The sequence below is a fragment of the Rousettus aegyptiacus genome, unplaced genomic scaffold (assembly GCF_014176215.1).
Source record: "Rousettus aegyptiacus isolate mRouAeg1 unplaced genomic scaffold, mRouAeg1.p scaffold_m13_p_1, whole genome shotgun sequence".
NCBI lineage: Eukaryota > Metazoa > Chordata > Mammalia > Chiroptera > Pteropodidae > Rousettus > Rousettus aegyptiacus.
In genome coordinates, this window is record NW_023416284.1 from 150,350,767 (window position 1) to 150,368,307 (window position 17,541).

At 34.4% G+C, this 17,541-nt stretch overlaps 1 protein-coding gene across 1 annotated transcript in view; it reads left to right on the forward strand.

Moving 5' to 3' along the window:
- Positions 1 to 7,696: 7,696 nt before the first annotated feature.
- Positions 7,697 to 17,541, forward strand: part of RFX6 (regulatory factor X6) — a 50,933-nt gene continuing 41,088 nt past the window's right edge. The window contains exons 1-4 of the mRNA XM_036221203.1: positions 7,697 to 7,978; positions 8,279 to 8,435; positions 11,134 to 11,257; positions 12,957 to 13,018. Of these exons, the coding sequence (XP_036077096.1) occupies positions 7,756 to 7,978; positions 8,279 to 8,435; positions 11,134 to 11,257; positions 12,957 to 13,018 (566 nt within the window). The 5' untranslated portion in view covers positions 7,697 to 7,755. The remainder of the gene's footprint in view (positions 7,979 to 8,278; positions 8,436 to 11,133; positions 11,258 to 12,956; positions 13,019 to 17,541) is intronic.

Consider the following 17,541-nt stretch of genomic DNA (forward strand, 5'->3'; position numbering starts at 1 on the left):
AATGATTTGTTATTGTTAATTATAATGAAGTATACATTTCTTAGCTTCAACAAGACCTCTCAAGATTTGACCTCAGCTCATGATCCTCCATGTCCCATGTTGTTCCTTATCCTTCAACTACACCCAACTACTGACTCTTCCAACAAGCCATGTTCTTTGTTGCCTCTGTTCCTCTGTGCATTCTATTTTTTATGTCTTCCACACTTGAATACATACCAATCTTTCAACAGTAACACAAATGTTATGGTCTCTGGAAAGCTTTCTGCCTGCCCTCCTTGGACCTAGATTGCCCTTGCCTGTACTGGTCACTCTCATCTCTTTGCTCTTAGGGCCTTTTGCGCTTACTGCCTTTATAATATTTATTATGTTGTAGTCTAATATATCTTTCTCCTCTACTTGACTAAGAGGATTGAAGGAAAAAAAATCATGTCTTATTTCTTTTTGAATCACCAGTTATGATAATTTATTTTTGGTTGAATGAAGGAGAGGATGGAGGGTTGCCACCACTTTCCATTCATTTTTGTAAAAATATTTAGTAGGTATCTCATATGTGTTAACTGCTGTTTAACATATACATCTAATATTTAATTTGATTTGCAAGTTATAGTTTTTCTATTTACATGTATTTATAACCCTACATAAGAAGCAGTTCTCAAATACACATCGAGCAGTACATTATTTACTTTTGTGCATGGATTAACCTAATCTATATTTTTTCTTTACTATTGCAAACATACAATTAGTTTTATATTAATCTGAAAAAGACCTTTAGACTATCTTTTATTGGAAATGGAAAGAGAGGTAAGTGGTTATTTATATGTGAAGGACAAAGGTTATAGGAGACAGGTATGCAAAGGTTGAACAAAGTAACTTTCAATAAAAAGTAGAGTGATATTAACTAGAGAAGTGGATATTAAAATGTTTTAAATGTAATCTATTTTTAACAGTAAGATTGTAATTAAAATACATTGTCCTAGCTTTGACATATCTTGTGTGTGCATCTGCATCCTTAGAATTATGTAAATATCTTTTATTTATAAACTACCAAAGATCAACTTTTACTAAAGATAAGAAACTCAACTCTATTTTCATAATTTTATTTTGAAAAAATTTTAATCTAGAGAAAGGTAAAGAAAATAATGTAAGGAGTGCCTATTTACTCTCTTTTGGCATTTTTACTTTTCTAAACAACATATTGAACAAATAAACATATTAACGTCAGTCACTCATCACGGTTTATAGTATGGAAAGGTATAAGGTGAAAGGAGTATCTCATTATAGTTGTAAGAAAATCTAATGAAATGTCTAAACATGTGAATGAGTTTCAGCAGCACTCTTTCAAGAGAGACACTTCTGGTTCAGGGCTGAGTTATTAGCTCTGGGACCCAAATCAAGGTGAAGTCTTAAGACACATGTCTATCTTTGTAATGATGTGATAAAAGAGGTAGCTGTTATTCATAAAATTGTCTGGTAACTGAGTTTGGCAATAACTACAGTGAATTCTGGCTAGGGTCAGAGCTGCTACCTGAGGTTATTTTAAATAAAAAGTACTTTGTATTTTCCTTGATAGTTCCTGAAGATTGCAATCGGGGAAATAACTTTTCCATTTCACGCAAGACCTGTCTATTTGTCACTAGGCAATGTCGATTGTTCCTTTAAATTACATTAATACTTGCCACTCACCCCATTTCCATTTGCACATTTCCTTTCCTGGCCCTGATCACTGCCCAGATAGAATCTGGCAATAGCTTGCTAGAAAACCCCTTTTCATAATTCTCTCCAAATTAATTTATCTTTTACATTGGTTTGCAGTATTGTAAAAATGGAATTTCCATCTACATGGATGCTAGAGCCATCAATTCAGTCTCCTAAATTCTAACCAAATGGACATATTTTATCTTTTTCTCTCTCTCTTTTTTAAAATGAACTATTTCAATCCTCTCAGCCATTTCTTGACCTTTCCTTTTCTTTCTCATCTTTGTTCTTTGTTTCCCTTTACTTCTTTCTCATCCTACATACATTAAGTACAAAAAAAAAAAGAAGAAAAGAGGGAGAGAGACAGAGAAAGAAAGGAGAAAGGAAGAAAAAAGAAAAGAAGGAAAGAGAGAGAGAGGAAGGGGAGGGGAGGAGAAAGAGAGATTGAGAGAGAGAAAGAGAGAGAGAGAAAGAGAGAGAGAGAGAGAGAGAGAGAGAGAGAGAGAGAGAATTAACATGGTACAGCCCAAGATTGGAGGAGGAAGAAATTAGACTTGAAGAAGGAATAGAATAGAGACATAATTAGTTGATTTAGTTTTTTTTGGACAATAGCAAAATTGATAGCTCATATTTGAAGGATAAGCCTGCAAGGTGTGTCCAAACCTTGTAAAGTACCTTCAAAAAAGAGTCCTTGACTAAGAATTATTATTATTTGGTAAAAACATAGCAGATTCTTAACTTGTTTCTTTATAACCTGAACTTGCTTATTTAATTTTTTTCTTTATTGAGATAAAACACCACTTTAATCATTTTGAAGTTTATAATTCATTGATTTTTAACATATTTACAATTTGGTGCAATGATCACAACTAATCCAGAACATTTTCATTACCCAAAAAAGTAAATCCATATTGATCAAACAGTCACTCTCCATTACCTTCTACCTCCAGCCTCTTGCAATCATTAATCTATATTCTATCTCTATGAGTTTGCTTATTCTGGAAATTTCATATAAATGGAATCATATTATAGAAGTCACTTATATTTGGCTTCATTGACTTAGAATAATATTTTCAATTTCACTTATATTGTAGCAGATATCAGTACTTCATTTTTTGTGGTTGAATAATATTCCTTTTAATGGATATACCACCTGGTACTTATCTATTCAACAGCTGATGGACATATAGGTTGTATCTACTTTGACTGTTCTGTAAAATGCTGCTATAGATATTTGTTTACAAGTTTTTATGTAAACATATGCTTTCAATTCTCTTGAGCATATGTACCTAGGGGTGGGATTACTAGATCATGTGATAACTCTATATCTAACTTTTTGAGAAACTGTCAAACTGTACCATTTACATTCTCATCAGCAATGCATGAAGCTTTTAATTTCTACACATTGTCAGCAATAATTATTTTCTTTCTTTTTTTTTAAATTACAAATTTTAGTAGGAGTGAAGTGCTATTTGAAGTGCTATTGGTTTCAATTTTTATTTCCATAATGCAAATGATGTAGAGTATCTTTCCATGTGCTTATTGGTCATTTTATTTTCTTTGGAGACATGTCTATCCAGTCTTTTATCCGTATTTAAATTATAAGAATTCTTTCATAGCCTGAGTAATAAACCCCTCTCAGATAGATGATTTTCAGAAATTCTGCCATTCTATGTGTTGTCTTTTCACTTTCTTGATATTATCCATTGATACACACATTTTAATGGAGACTTCAATTTATCTCTTTTTGTTTGTTTGTTTGCTGCTTGTGCTTTCGATACCATATTTAAGAATATTTGCCTAATCCAAGGTCATGAGAAAATTTACACCCTGGTTTCCTGCTAAGAATTATATAGTTTTAGTCCTTATATTTAATCTTTGATCCATTTCGAGTTAATTTTTGTATATATCGTGAAGGGTTTCAAATTCATGTGGAAAAGAGTTTCTTTTGCATGTGAATATCTCATTGTTTTCGGCAACATTTGTTGAAAAGGCTATTATTTCTCCACTGAATGGTCTTGGCACCTTTGTCAGAATCAGTATTTGCTTCATGTACTTTGGGGCTCTGTTGTTAGGCTCATAACTGACCTCACTTTTATTTGAAAGCAGTGTTAAACAAAAATTTAACTTCCATGGCTGAAAGTCTTTTTTAAATAAAGGTTTTATTGAGTCAAAAATGCCAGCCTAAGTCTTGGGGGTGAAGTTTAAACTGCCAAAGTTTGTAAGCATTTTTACACACCAAAAAAAGATGTAGACCAAGCCATCTGAAATAATTTAAAGTCACTGTAGGCAAAGGAGGTGCGGGAGGTTGAAGTGGGGTCAGCTCTGGGATAGGCGCAGAGCGGGCAAGAAAGTGTAGGCTGCTTTGGATGAGCGGGCAATTTATTTGTAAATGACAAGCTGAGGCTCCTGGGGTTTGAAGGCATTTGGCAATTCTCCCTTTTAGATTATCAGGGGAAAGAGCAACCTGGAAGTTAATTCGAAGTTCCAACGGGCATAAATGGATCTGAGTACTCTTTTGTTAGCTGGTCCACAGCTAATAACAGCCTAACTGTTCTTTTTCTCTCACTCTCTGGTCACTGTAATTTAATTTAGAGAATCTCAGAATTTTCTCATTGTCAGCAGCAACAACATGAAATGTATTACCTGAACGCAGAATAAAGAGTACTTTCTATATTTAAAAAGCAATCTTGGTGGACAGAAAAATAAACTAGAAGACACAGGAACTTTCATGAAAGAAAGTTTTGTATAATATGATTACTCCAGATCATACTAAGCCCAGAAATAGTCTAGGCAAGGAGAAAAATGTTTCTCAGAATCTTTCTGCAATGAAAGATAAGATTTTTTTCCCTTGTCTATGAGCACTAAAAGGGATCTACATTTTCAGAATAAAAACATTAGACCTTACTATTCCAGGCACTATATTAGGGTTTTCTTTACTTCGTTTAATTCTTACATAAACCCTATAATGTGATGTATCATTTCAGCACAACTTGAGTCAAAAAAAGTGTCCAAAAGTGATTTTTAAGCAAGTGTTTCTAGGACGAGCAGGTAACGGAGTAGGGAGTAGGGGTAGCAGGATACAGAAGGGGAAGAAACCAAAAAAGGATGGGATTTCAGGAATTGTCCAGCAAAGGATGCTTTGGCCTGATCCCACAGGGGAGCTCTGGACTGTACATTGCAACTCCAGTTTATCCACTATGAGATTACTGAGCTAGGATTTTATTCTCCCTAATCATCAATCATTGGCTAAGGGTTCCCAGAGGGTGTATAAACACTGAGGCCCTTGAGCTCTCTCTCTCTCTCTCTAGGCAATGGTGGTAGGTAGCCAAGGACAGTTTCTCCAAAGTGTCTCAGGTGCTCTCAGGTAGTCCTGGTGAAGCTGGTTCCTGGAAATGAAAGGAAGCTGGGGGCAGGGTGGTCAGAAAATGTGAGAGGGATCCAAGGGGATCTGGCAGAACAGCCACAAAGTCTGCTACAGATAAGTATGATTCACCCCCTCCCCAATTTAGAGAGAAGGGAACAGAAAGGTAAGTGGCCAGAGTCACAAGGAGAATGAATGCAAATATATCTGACTCAAATCTCTTTTCTTTCCGCCTTTAATGTGATACTGTCATTTGGAAATTTCCAAGAATCTCCTTTCTCAGATATCATTGTGCTTTTTTCTTAAAACAGAATAAACTTTTTCAGATATTCTTTACTTAGGATCCGTCAAATAGCATGTAAAGTTATATATATATATGCATATTCATAGGCTTTTTCCCCCTAGGGGGAGAGTCTGTGACTTAAATAAATTTCTTAAAGGGAATATAAAAAACAAAAAGTTAAGAATCATTATTTTAAGAAGGCTTATTCACATTTACTTATTTTCCTATCTGGGGTCTTATGATTTGTTTATCACTAGATGTCTCTAAAGCATTGATCTCACGAACTCAAATTAATTATAATAATCACAATCAGTAATTTAGGATGATGACAGCTCCTCCTTCCCCTTTTGAGCACTGCTTTCACTGTTTCCCATAAGTCTGAGAAGAATTGGCATTAATTCTTCTTTAAACATTTGATCTAATTCACCAGGGAAGCCTCTTGTCATTTTTTTATGTTGGAAGTTTTTTTGATTACTGATTCAATCTCTCGTTACAAATCTATTCAATTTCTATTTCTGACTAGAAGCACAAAAGCTTATATCTTATTTTGTCAGGCAAACAGTTTACTTAAAATTAAGGCAAAAGGTTCACCAAAGGCCTTAAATGATCTTGGTTTGCATTTCTATTGATCAATTCAACTGGATAATTGCCAGATATTCACTTAGTGTCATATGACAAACACACACACACATGCATATATACACAAAATCAACCTGGATACCAAGTGGTCAGTATTGTTAAAAATTCAAAAAGAAATTCCAGTTATTTTCCTAATATTTCTCTTCTGATTATGTGATATAAATAGGGAGTCTTTTTGTGTAATCACTGGAACTCCCTTTACAGAATGAGTCTGAAAGTATCTCTAAAGGGAGAGCAGTCTTAATTTTAGTATTATAGAGTTAAGCCTCATGGACTGAGATAGATCTGAGGATTTGGGGAGACCGAGTAGAGGTAAATATACTAAGTTGTCTTTGTGGGGAGTATAGCCTCAGAGCTTTGAGTATAGGGGTGGGTGAGTGGCTCCAGCCTGGATCCAACTGTGGGGGTTACAGGGTAAAAAGAAAACCTTTGACAGAGAAGTGATCTCTTTTCCAAGTGGTGCTAACAATGGATAAGGTTTAAATACATCCATACCTTGGCTGCTTAGGCAAGATGCTGCTCTTAGATTGTATTACTACTTTTCATAATTTGCCTTTCAGACATGTGTCACCTTGGGTCCCATTGTGTGTGTGTGTGTGTGTGTGTGTGTGTGTGTGTGTGTGGTGTGTTAAATTTCAATGTAAGGTAGTTTAATATTAAATTCAAACTCAGGAGTGACTTCTTTTTCTAACACTCAAATGAGGCTGACAGGTTGTGGGTTTTGGTGAGACAATGTGAACCAAAAGAGAATTCTTGCTCTTTTTTGGATAGCAATAGGGATTTAGAAAGCACAGGACATATTCGTTAAAAGAAAAGACGATGAAATGAATGAAACACGTGGCAGACCTCAAGTTTCTACTGATTTCTCTGTTTTAAAGAGAAAAAGTTACGTCATTTTCACATGTGACTCTTCTGACCTTTTAGATTGGAAATGAAATATTACTACTTTATTTTCATTTCAGCAAATGCCCGTTGCACTACCTGGAGGTATAAGAGATGACGAATCCGCAGGGACGCGTTTAAATCACAAAATATTGTAAATGGGAGCGAATGCATCTTTTCCTGTAGGCTCAGAGCCAGATCCTTTAGGAAAGCGAGGCCTGTGATTCTGAGCCCCCTTGTGAGCCCGTGAGCAAGGCAATCTCGTGTGATGCAATGGCGTCTGTCCCCAAGGCACTAAACTAAGAGCCCTTACCAACCCCTAGGAATAAAGAAACCTGCCCCAGGCAGTGCATAACTGCGCGGTACCCTGGAGTCTTCCTCTCGCAGGCCCTGGCCGGGTCAAGGCTGCCTGGCAGGCGCATTGTTCCTATCTTCTGAGGATAGGGCTGGGGACCGCTGCTTTTCCCTTGGAGAAGACAGTCAAGTTTTCGCTGGTCTTTCTGGGAGCTTTGCTGTGAAAAGTGTCCTCGGGCCCAGTGCAAGCTGAGAGAAAGGGAGGAAAGAGGGGAAGAAGATGTGAGGAATGGGACTCCATCCACTGCTCGGGCGAGAAGGGCGCAGGTGAGAAAGCGAGTTCCGAGTTCAGCAACTGTCAGGACCTCAGACAGGTGGAGAAAGGCAGTCCCGCGTAGGCCCACCCGATTCGCAGGTCAGTCTGAGCTGCACCTGTATACGGCCTTCCTTCTCCGCGACGCCACGGGGATCTCAAGCCTGCGGCCCCCGCCCCCGTGGCCCAGGTCCCCAGCCCCGCCCCGCCCCGCCCCGCCCCGGGCTCCAGGCTCCGCGGGGAGCTGGCCCAGCGGCGGTGCCCAGGTTTCCTGCGGCCAGGAGGATGGCCAAGGTCCCGGAGCTGGAGGACGCCTTTCTGCAGGCGCAGCCTTCACCCCAAGTTTCCCCTGAGGTCCAGGACGAGTGTTGTGTGCAGCTCCTGGGCAAGGGCTTGCTCGTTTACCCCGAGGAAAGGGTGTACCTGGCAGCTGAAGCGCACCCCGGGGGCGCGCAGGACAGCGGGGAGAAAGAAGACGACCCAGAGCTGGATATGGGAGTTAAAGCAGGTGAGTACTCTGCTCCCTCCGGGCATGCGATTGGGATGCGGATGCTGTAGTCTAAAAGGGGCATCCGATAATAAAAATAAACACATTGCAAACTTACAGATATGTAGAATCTTCTGTTCAGATCTTTGTACTTCCCCCAATAAAATATTTGTTAACTAGAAATGAACTCTAAGGGATTTTGCGTAGGTCCCCTCCCAGCCCCCCTCCAGGCCACCCTGTTTGATGCAACGATACATTTAGAGGCTCCTTGATTGATTTTATGTTCTGCTTTTCTTTATCACCCTTTCAACTTGTAATCAGAAATGCACTTAAGCAATGGTAACTTTTCCTCTGAAGAAGAGGATTCGGACAGTCACGACAGCAAAACCAAAGCAGCGGATGCACACCTCTCTCAGAAGAAAACCATTACGCAGATTATGAAGGATAAAAAGAAGCAGACGCAGCTCACGCTGCAGTGGTAAGACGCCCACAGGGGTACACTTAAGCACCTGTTGAGTTTCAAAAGTATCTTCAAAATCTTTGCTTTTCTCATTGGCTTCTCTTTCAAACTTTTTTGGGGAATTGTAGAAGACCAATTAGAAATTTATCCAAAACATTTTTTTTTCACTGAATATTTGTCATAGAGCATATTCTGGTACTGGTGAAAATGATCTGCAATACAAATAAAAACCACATCTCTTTGTTCATTATTGGCCAAAGCTATAATTTATTCACATGTAAGCAATAATGAATGTTTTTATGATTTATTTGCTTAACAGACAATTATTTCAGTTCTCGATGTATTTGTTATTTGGTAGTTTTGTGTTTATAAAACATAACTCTTAAAAACAATTTAAAAGGAGGCAGGATCTTAGCATTGCCTTTATCCATAAGAGGGCAAATTAAAAATTGTGTACTAGCCATAAGATGAAATGCATTTGAACTAAAAGATGTAGAAAAAACAGTTATGATATCCCTATTAACTTAAATAAATGTTCAACTATTTTTATAGCCTCTGTCATATATGATCTGTTGTAGTGAATATCACAAATTGAATTTTGTGGAAAATCTTTTAAAACTAACATTCTATCAGTAGGCTCTCCATATAGAGACTGTTTTGTAATATTGATCTAAAAGGAACAGGGATATAAAGTAAGAACATAATACTAAACTTCCCTACATAGTGTGAAAAAATTGGAGTGTAAATTTCTTTCCAAATTCCAAACAATAAGCAAATAAGCAAAAAGATCTATTTACTGATTAGTTATGCAATCTGTTTATATATAAAGTATAATCTAAATCTCAGAAAAATACAATAGAAAAAGCAGCATTAAAAACTAGTAAATTTTAATTTTTATATCATAGAATTACAATTTGCATATACTAAATTTTGTAATTATATACTTGAAATCTTTCAAGTATTTAAAATAAAACTAGTAATCTAAAGTTATGCTTAACTTCTGAAGTCAATGTCACATTTACTGGTTACGAATACAGTAGAGACAGTAAATAATTGAGTTAATATTCTGCAATATTTAGGATACGACTATTTTCATAAGGATAATTAGGTCAAAATATTTTGATTTCAGATATATTATGAAGGTCTTTTGAATGATTACTTCCATTTTTTGCAGTTCAAATTGAGTGAATGGAAACAAACAAGTTTTTATTTTATAAATATGATACATTATTATTAAAGAAAATAAGTTATACCCTAAATTAATGTTGTATTTAAGTCTAGTATTACTTGGTAATTTGAAGACAAAGATGATGGCTACAACATGAATATAGTCAGTTGAAAAATGGGCATTATGTGCATGTCATTAAATACATAATTTTTAAATAGTTGAATGTTTCTCAGTGACTTTCATATTTTTTAAACTATAAAACATTGTCATTTTGTTTAAATTTTCCACACTTCTATCAAAAAAGAGTGTTATATATATTTTTTTAAAAAATGACCTAAGTGAGTTTTTTTTGTATTTTGAGAATTTTCCCTTAAGGTTATAGGTTATATTGGGGATGGTAAAATTAGAACGGAAAATTAAAGTGGAAAATCTAGCTAACTCCAATTTTCAGGTCAACTAGGTGTTTGGTTTTATGTAAGCAAATCTTACTTGATTTTGGTTCTTTTTTTTTTTTCTTCTTAATGGAAAAATTGATGTCTGAATCTACTTAGGCAAAATATCCTTTAGTTTCTATCTCATGTACCTTGGAAATATGTTGAATCATATTTTGAAGAGTTCCACCCAATTTTAATTTGAATGCATACTTTAAATTACATTGCTCCTGTCTAGTAATAATTATGATTTTACTACACATAAAATGGGTATAATTAAATTGTAGCCAAAATCACCCACTGAATTGTTAGGAAAATTGGGAATAGGATCTACAGTAAGTTCTGATTTCTTGATTGCTGTTCAGATATTTGTAACCCTTAAATACTGTGTTTAATTGTAATTGCAGGTATCTAAATTAAATAACATTATCTCTAAATTTTTAAAGTTTATATCATTATGTTTAATGTGCTGGATTTATATATGTCATGTCTGGAGGCAACTATAGGAAATTACATTATGTTTCAAGTATATAGAATGTTTTGGGTAATTATAGTACTAATCACAGCAAAAAGGTGTAGGGGTAGAAATAGATTAGTGTCATTTCAGACTTCAGTGAAGTGAGTTTATTATTATGTATTTTGCAAATAAGTGCATCTCCGTGCTTCCCTTACTCTTCAGGATTTAGAATGAGTTTGTGAATGAAAGTAACAATTGCAGACATTTGTCATCCTTTAGCGCTGAGAATGTTCTTTTAAACAATGATCATCCTCAGTTTTACCATTCCTATTTGTATATTGCAGAGTAAACCATGATGAACAGTGAGGATTTACATAGAAGTAAGACCTATTCTTTGGGGTGTGGACCAGGTAGAAGTGGTTTTCTGTTAGCCATGATATTTTAACTGTGCTAGTAGGTGTTTATTATGATTCTTGCTCTTCTGACATTAATCCTCATGATCTGATATTGAATAATATCCAGAATAAAGGAAGTCTGCTTCTGTCTACTCAAACTCACTTGTACAAAGTCTATATTCAAAATGAGCAGTAAATCAATATGAAAGGGGAATAGAGAGAAGAACTAAAAAAATGTTCAATCTAATTTTTGCCTTTTTCTTAGGCTTGAAGAGAATTACATTGTATGTGAAGGAGTTTGCTTACCACGGTGCATCCTTTATGCACACTATTTAGATTTCTGCAGGAAGGAGAAATTGGAGCCAGCCTGTGCAGCCACCTTTGGAAAGGTAAGTGATACATATTGTCTATGCTACCTTACAACTAAGGTCATGCCAGGCAGACAGCATGAAAACAAGTTTATCTGAGCAAGTTTTCTTAAAGAATATTAAGGAATTTGGTTTTCAAGCATAAATAAATCTCTTAAGGGCTGTAATTAGAACTACTATATATTTTACTTTGATTTTGCCTACTATATGTTGTACCTTAAACTACTATATGTTTTGAATATTATAATGCTCGCTATCAAAAGAGTTAATGTGACTTTAAAGGAAATTCCATGTGAGCAATTACATTTCCCTTCAAAAAGGGATACTTTAAAGAGTATGGTATGGCCTCTGTTGGGAAGCAAAATTAAGTGGAGGTGACAAGTGTTATGTTAATGCAATTGGCGATTATGTTTATTATTTAGTTAGTACAAGTACGTGAGTTTTTAATAGATTTTTATTGTTACATAAATAGTTATCATAATTCTCCATTTCACTCTGAGTATGTCTGCACCCAAAACTCAAAGATATTGTGATGAAATTGGTTACATTTCTCTCATTGACAAACATTCCTTTTTACCCAACTTGTGTGGTTAGGGTGCGAATCAATAGAAAAAAATGACATTCCTTGTACATATTGATCTCATTTTGAGATTCAGGAAACACTCTCAATCTTGTGGAAAAGCCTTGTTCTTTGAGATTCTTGTCATGTTCTATTGTTTAAGAGCCTAGGATATCCCAGAAGAATTTTAGGAAGTTTAGGTCTTAAACACTGTACCTCATGTAAATGAAATCCAAATTCTATCCTGTAGAGGGACTCATTGCCCAGAAAATAATGACTACTATGGTCCAGCTTCTCAGTTTTTAAAAATAAAATAATATATTAGCTTATTAAAAAAATCTGTTTACAAGAGAGAGTGCGAGATGGTGCATGGTAATCTAGTGATTTAGGTTGTAGCTAGACTGTGACTAATTTGTTGTGAGACCTTCTAAAAGCATTTAACCTCTTCAAAACTCAGATCACTCATTCTATAAAATGAAGAGGTTGGATAAGACAACTTCTAATGTCTACATTAGCCTTACTATTTTATGAGTCCACCTTATGGCAGTAATTGCAAATTGTTTGGGGAGTCATGAAACACCTAGAGAATCTGATAAAAACCACAAAACCAGTTCCCAAGAAATTAACACGCACATGGAGCCCTTAAGAAATCATGCGTGGAGCTCCTACGATCCAGGTTAAAACTCTGTTTTATGTAGAAGAGATTTTTGTTCTTTAATCAGATGCTATTTTTTAAAGCAAATTTGGAGAAAGGAACACAGAAAAAAATTTCAAACACTACTAAAGCAGAGAATATTTTATGTGTTCTTTCAGGGTTGAAGACGGAGTATTAAACCTCTGGATAGAATTACAAAGAAACCCAAATCTTCCCACTAAGTAGTAGATAAATAATTGCCTTGGTAATTGCCATCAGGCAAAAGCAGACATTGGTATGATTTGTCTTGGAAATGAAGGCAGGGGCAGTTGAACAACCTCATCAAAAAAGTACCTCCCCGCCTCTGCTGATATATAATTGCTTATCGATATGTGTATGATATTACTTTTTCCAGGCTAAATATTTACTCAAAGTTCAACATTTACTTTCTAAATTAATTAGTTATGAGTAGGTTACAACAGGACCACATACTTTCTAAAAACTAAAGTAATCGACTTTCTTTTTAGACGATTCGCCAGAAATTTCCCCTCTTGACAACACGGCGTCTTGGAACAAGAGGCCATTCAAAGTAAGACACATCAATTAGCACTATCAGACTGTACATATGATACCTTGTGCATGATAATGGACACAATGTAAAATAATTATTGTCTTTATCCATGAATGGGACCAGATATTCTCTTCTTGATGGAGCAGACTTTCACTAACTGTAAGAACTAAAAAGAAAAATAAGTGAATTTAGGATAATGTTTTAAAAGCAAAATTTACATAGAGAAATATGATTTTTTTTCTGATTGAATAATTTTCCTAATTTTAAAGGCACTCCTAAAGGCACCAGTGTTATGAAAGGGAAATGTATATAGCTAAATAAGTGACCAAGCTAAATTCTCAGCACTCCTAAAGAGCAACGTCAAAGCCAGGGTTGAAGCATGCTTCAGGTTCTTCCTCTGGTTTCATTTCCCAGATAACATTTTCTTAGTATCCCTTTCTTTTCCTTTCAAGACAAATAACATGCACAAATGACCTCTTTGGTCATCTCTTAATGTAAATATAAACATAAAATAAGCTGTCACATATTCTCTCTTGGTAACGTTAGCTTTTTTATTGTCTTGTGGCAATTTCTGTAGAACCTGCAGTTATAAGTTCTTGTTCATGAATTATTTACTCTTTTCAGTTTTTCAGTTTTCAGGTTTTTCTTCCCTTGTTTATAAACATATCTAGATCTCTTTTATGTTGATAAAAATAAAATTATGTCAAACTTGCTATACTTCTCTTCCTAATTGTTGTTATATTTTTCCTCTTTGCTCTTTCTTGAAAGAGTAGCTATCTGCTCACTTCCCCTACTGCTAAGCACATGCCTCTGTCCTAGTCCATTTCTTTACCTGAATAAAAGCCCAATGGCTCATTTTTACTGTTACTCATCTTCCTTTGCACCTGTCTAGCATTTGAAAGTGCTGATAATGTCCTCTTAAAACAAACAAACAAACAAATAAATATATAAAACTTATGCGATGTTTTTTCCATCATATTACTGCCATGTCCTTTTTCTCCTCTACCTCTCATTTTCTAGCTTTTCTGATGCCTTCTTCTGCCCTAATATCTAGTACAGCAATGTCCAATGAAATATAATGTAGCCATGTTGTTAATAAAAAACTTTCTAGTAGCAATGTTAAAAAAGTAAAAAAGAGATAAAATTGATTTTAATGTTTCACTTAATTTAACATATCCAGAATGTTATAATCAAAATAAAAAATTATTAATGAAATATCTTTTTTCTACTAAGTTTTTGAGATTCAGTGTGTATTTAACACTTGCAGCACACCTCAATTCAGGCTAATCCCATTTCAAGTGGGCAATACCTACATGTGACTAGCACCTACCTCATTATCTACCTCAGTCTTAGTCACTTGCCTAAAAGGAAGCCCTTTTTGTGTGCTTCTCTTGAATCTGTCTCTCTTCATTTTCACTTTTATAAACTGTCCTTGACTCTGCCTTTCCAGTTTATTCCATATAATTTTTTTCCAAATTGACCTTCTAAAGGTAAGATTCAATCATGTCTCTCTCATGCTCAGAAACTTTAATTAGCTCATAATTTCTACTATTAAAAACAAACTTTTTCTACCTCGACATTCAAGGTCCATTATGATTTAGTCCCAACCCAATTTTCTATCTTATAATCTTCTCACTTTTCAGCATGTAGCCTATGCTCTCAACAAATTATTTTCCCAATATCTACTGATTCACCTTCAATTGTCACTCTTTTATTTCTGCTGTCTTCCTCCATTGACAATGACTTTTTTCCTATAGATATGTTGAAATCTTATCCATTTAAAAGAATGTCTCATGAACTTCTTCAGAATATTTTCTTAGCCTCTTGATTTATTGATAAGCCCTTTTTATGTACTCTATAGCCATTTGTTGGTACCTATCTTAATGTGAAATTCATTAATTTTTTCTTTCAACAGATAATATTTGGAGGATAGACTTTGTCTCATTCATTCTCATAGCCTATCAGTTGTCTGATGTATAATAGATTATCAATTAGTATGAATTAATTGATTCCAATTAATATTAATAGTATTGTGGCCCGAGAAGGAGAAATAAAGTGCCAGATTGAAAGATATTGGCTTTTTCCTTCTAACCAAGTTAGTTTTTTTTAGTTGACTCAGTTTATCTGACCGATTTTTACTAAATTTGATTTCTGCTGAATTGTGTGTGGAGGAAAGATCAGGTAGTGTTTGAAGTAGATAGGTAGTAGAAAAAGAAGCAAAGCAATGCAGAGAAATCTTCTTCACAAAATCTACAAGAAAGCAGGCAGGCAGGTTGCAGAAAAAGTCAATTAATCCTAGAAGGAGCCTTTAGGATTAGAGATGAATCATTAACCATGTCCTTTGTGACAGAGTGAGGCTCCTGTGTTTAGGTTTATGTAATAATAAATGGCAGCTTCAGGTAATTTGTTTGATATGCAAGAGCAGATGTGTCCAAGAGCAAAGAATTAACAATTAGACTTTTCTTTATTTTCCTTATATGCCGTTTGCTTTTTATAACTTGCCTATTATATGTTTGGTATTTTGATTTCATGGGAAAAAAGAAAATTTCCGTATGCAACCTAAGGATATTGAAAGATATGGCAAGATATAAAGTTTGTGTACCTAGTAATTGGTAATGTTTCGGTACAATTATTCTTAGCCAGATAGTTTTTCTATTTTTATTTTCAAGAAATACCCTTAGATTTTTATCTTGGGGGATAGTATATATCAAAAGGCAGCATTTCCTAATGGTTAGGAGCATGAAGTTTAAAGTTGGACAAATCTTTGCTTTAATTCCATACTTTTATATAGAACTGTTATGACACTAGTTGAATTGTTCAGCTTTTTATCAATAAAATAGGTATATAATATCTGTCTCATGGGTTTGATGTGAAAATTAAATGAAATAAAGTATAGAAATGAATGGAGAAATGACTTTGCTTTCAATCTCACTATTCTTCATATGAAATTAATCACTCAATGCATTCAGATATCAGTAATACAGTTTATTTATTGAGCACCGCGCGCGCGCACACACACACACACACTGTAATCCTTACAATGACAATAAGAGATTCGAATTCCTATGTTTTACATATGTGGAAACTTGTAGCTCAAAGGTTATTAACTTGCCCAAGGCCACTCAGATACTATAAAATAACAATTATGGCATTTAAATAAAAGTTTATTTGGTGCTAAAGTTTGTGCTTTGTCAACTAGTTAAGCCTTTCTTTCTGATACCAGCCATATCAATAAAACAATTCTTTCATTGAACTTTTGATTTTTTGAGATATAAATTTTATTATTTTTTCTGATCTAAGTTTTTAAAATTTATTACTATATTAGATTCTTCTTCAAAAAGCTAATAACAGTTTCTCAAGCCTCAATCAAAAGGGATTTTAAATTATTTTATACTTTTTTAGGTATATCTGTATTTTTTATAAAAGCAAATTTGTAAAACAAACACAATTTTACTCCCTGCTTTTAATTTTTATTCTAAACATTTCTATATATAAGTATATTATTTTCACAATCATCATTTCTAATATTTGTTTAATACTTTAAAAATTTATATTTTATGAAAGATACTTTTATGTCTATAGAAGTATGAACAATTGATGAACCAGAAAACAAGTGAAGAAGTAAGCATATTTTGGAAAAACAGAAATTTATAATTTCTCTCAATTTTACTAATAATTTTGAAAAACTTATTTTATTGTAATATTTGGTATAGTGCCCTACACTTACTATCACTAAATAGTTATTGAATTATTTCAAAAATATAAATAAATTTGGTATTAATTTATTTCAACTTCTATGGATTATATATTAAAATATATTAATATGTGTAACTGATGATGGTCATCAAAAAATATAAGTTCTCAAATTTTGCCAAATTTTTATAGAGTAGCTGAAGTATGTTCAATCATTTCATTTGGGTCTTTCAGACAGAATGTATTTAGATAATGGTTAACTCAAAAGATTCTTCTGTATTGTGGGCACAAGATGAACCCTTGTTTCTAAAATTGTCCTTGGAAGCTTTTAGGGTCCATGGAACAATGTCACTCTCCAGATTTTACTGGTACGAAATCCAAAAGTTTGGGAAACAATGATCTATGGTGACAAAGAAATGGTTAGTAGAGTCTGAAAAATAGGAGCAAATTCTGTGTCTATTTTCAAGTTCTATTTCTCTAAGTGCTGAGATGCCTGAGTATTAAAAAGGTCAGTCCTCACAACTCCCCTTTGTGTAGGTGCTATTTCTTTCCCTCATCAAAAAGTGAAAGATGAAAACAGTTTAAATAAAATGAGCCCCAAATTTATTCAACCAAAAGAAGGAGAGAAAATATTTAAAGCAGATACATTAAAAATAACCACAATGATAACAAAACTAAATGGACAGAATCACTATGTAGGGCCAGTGGTGACACTGTCAAAATTATAAGCAATTAAAAATTGAATAATTTGTTTACAGTGGAAAATCTGATGTTCCTCATAAGAAGCCATTCCTGCCAATGGTTATGAAAAGAGGTCTCTAAAGATTAAGATTTGGGGCCAGAAAGCC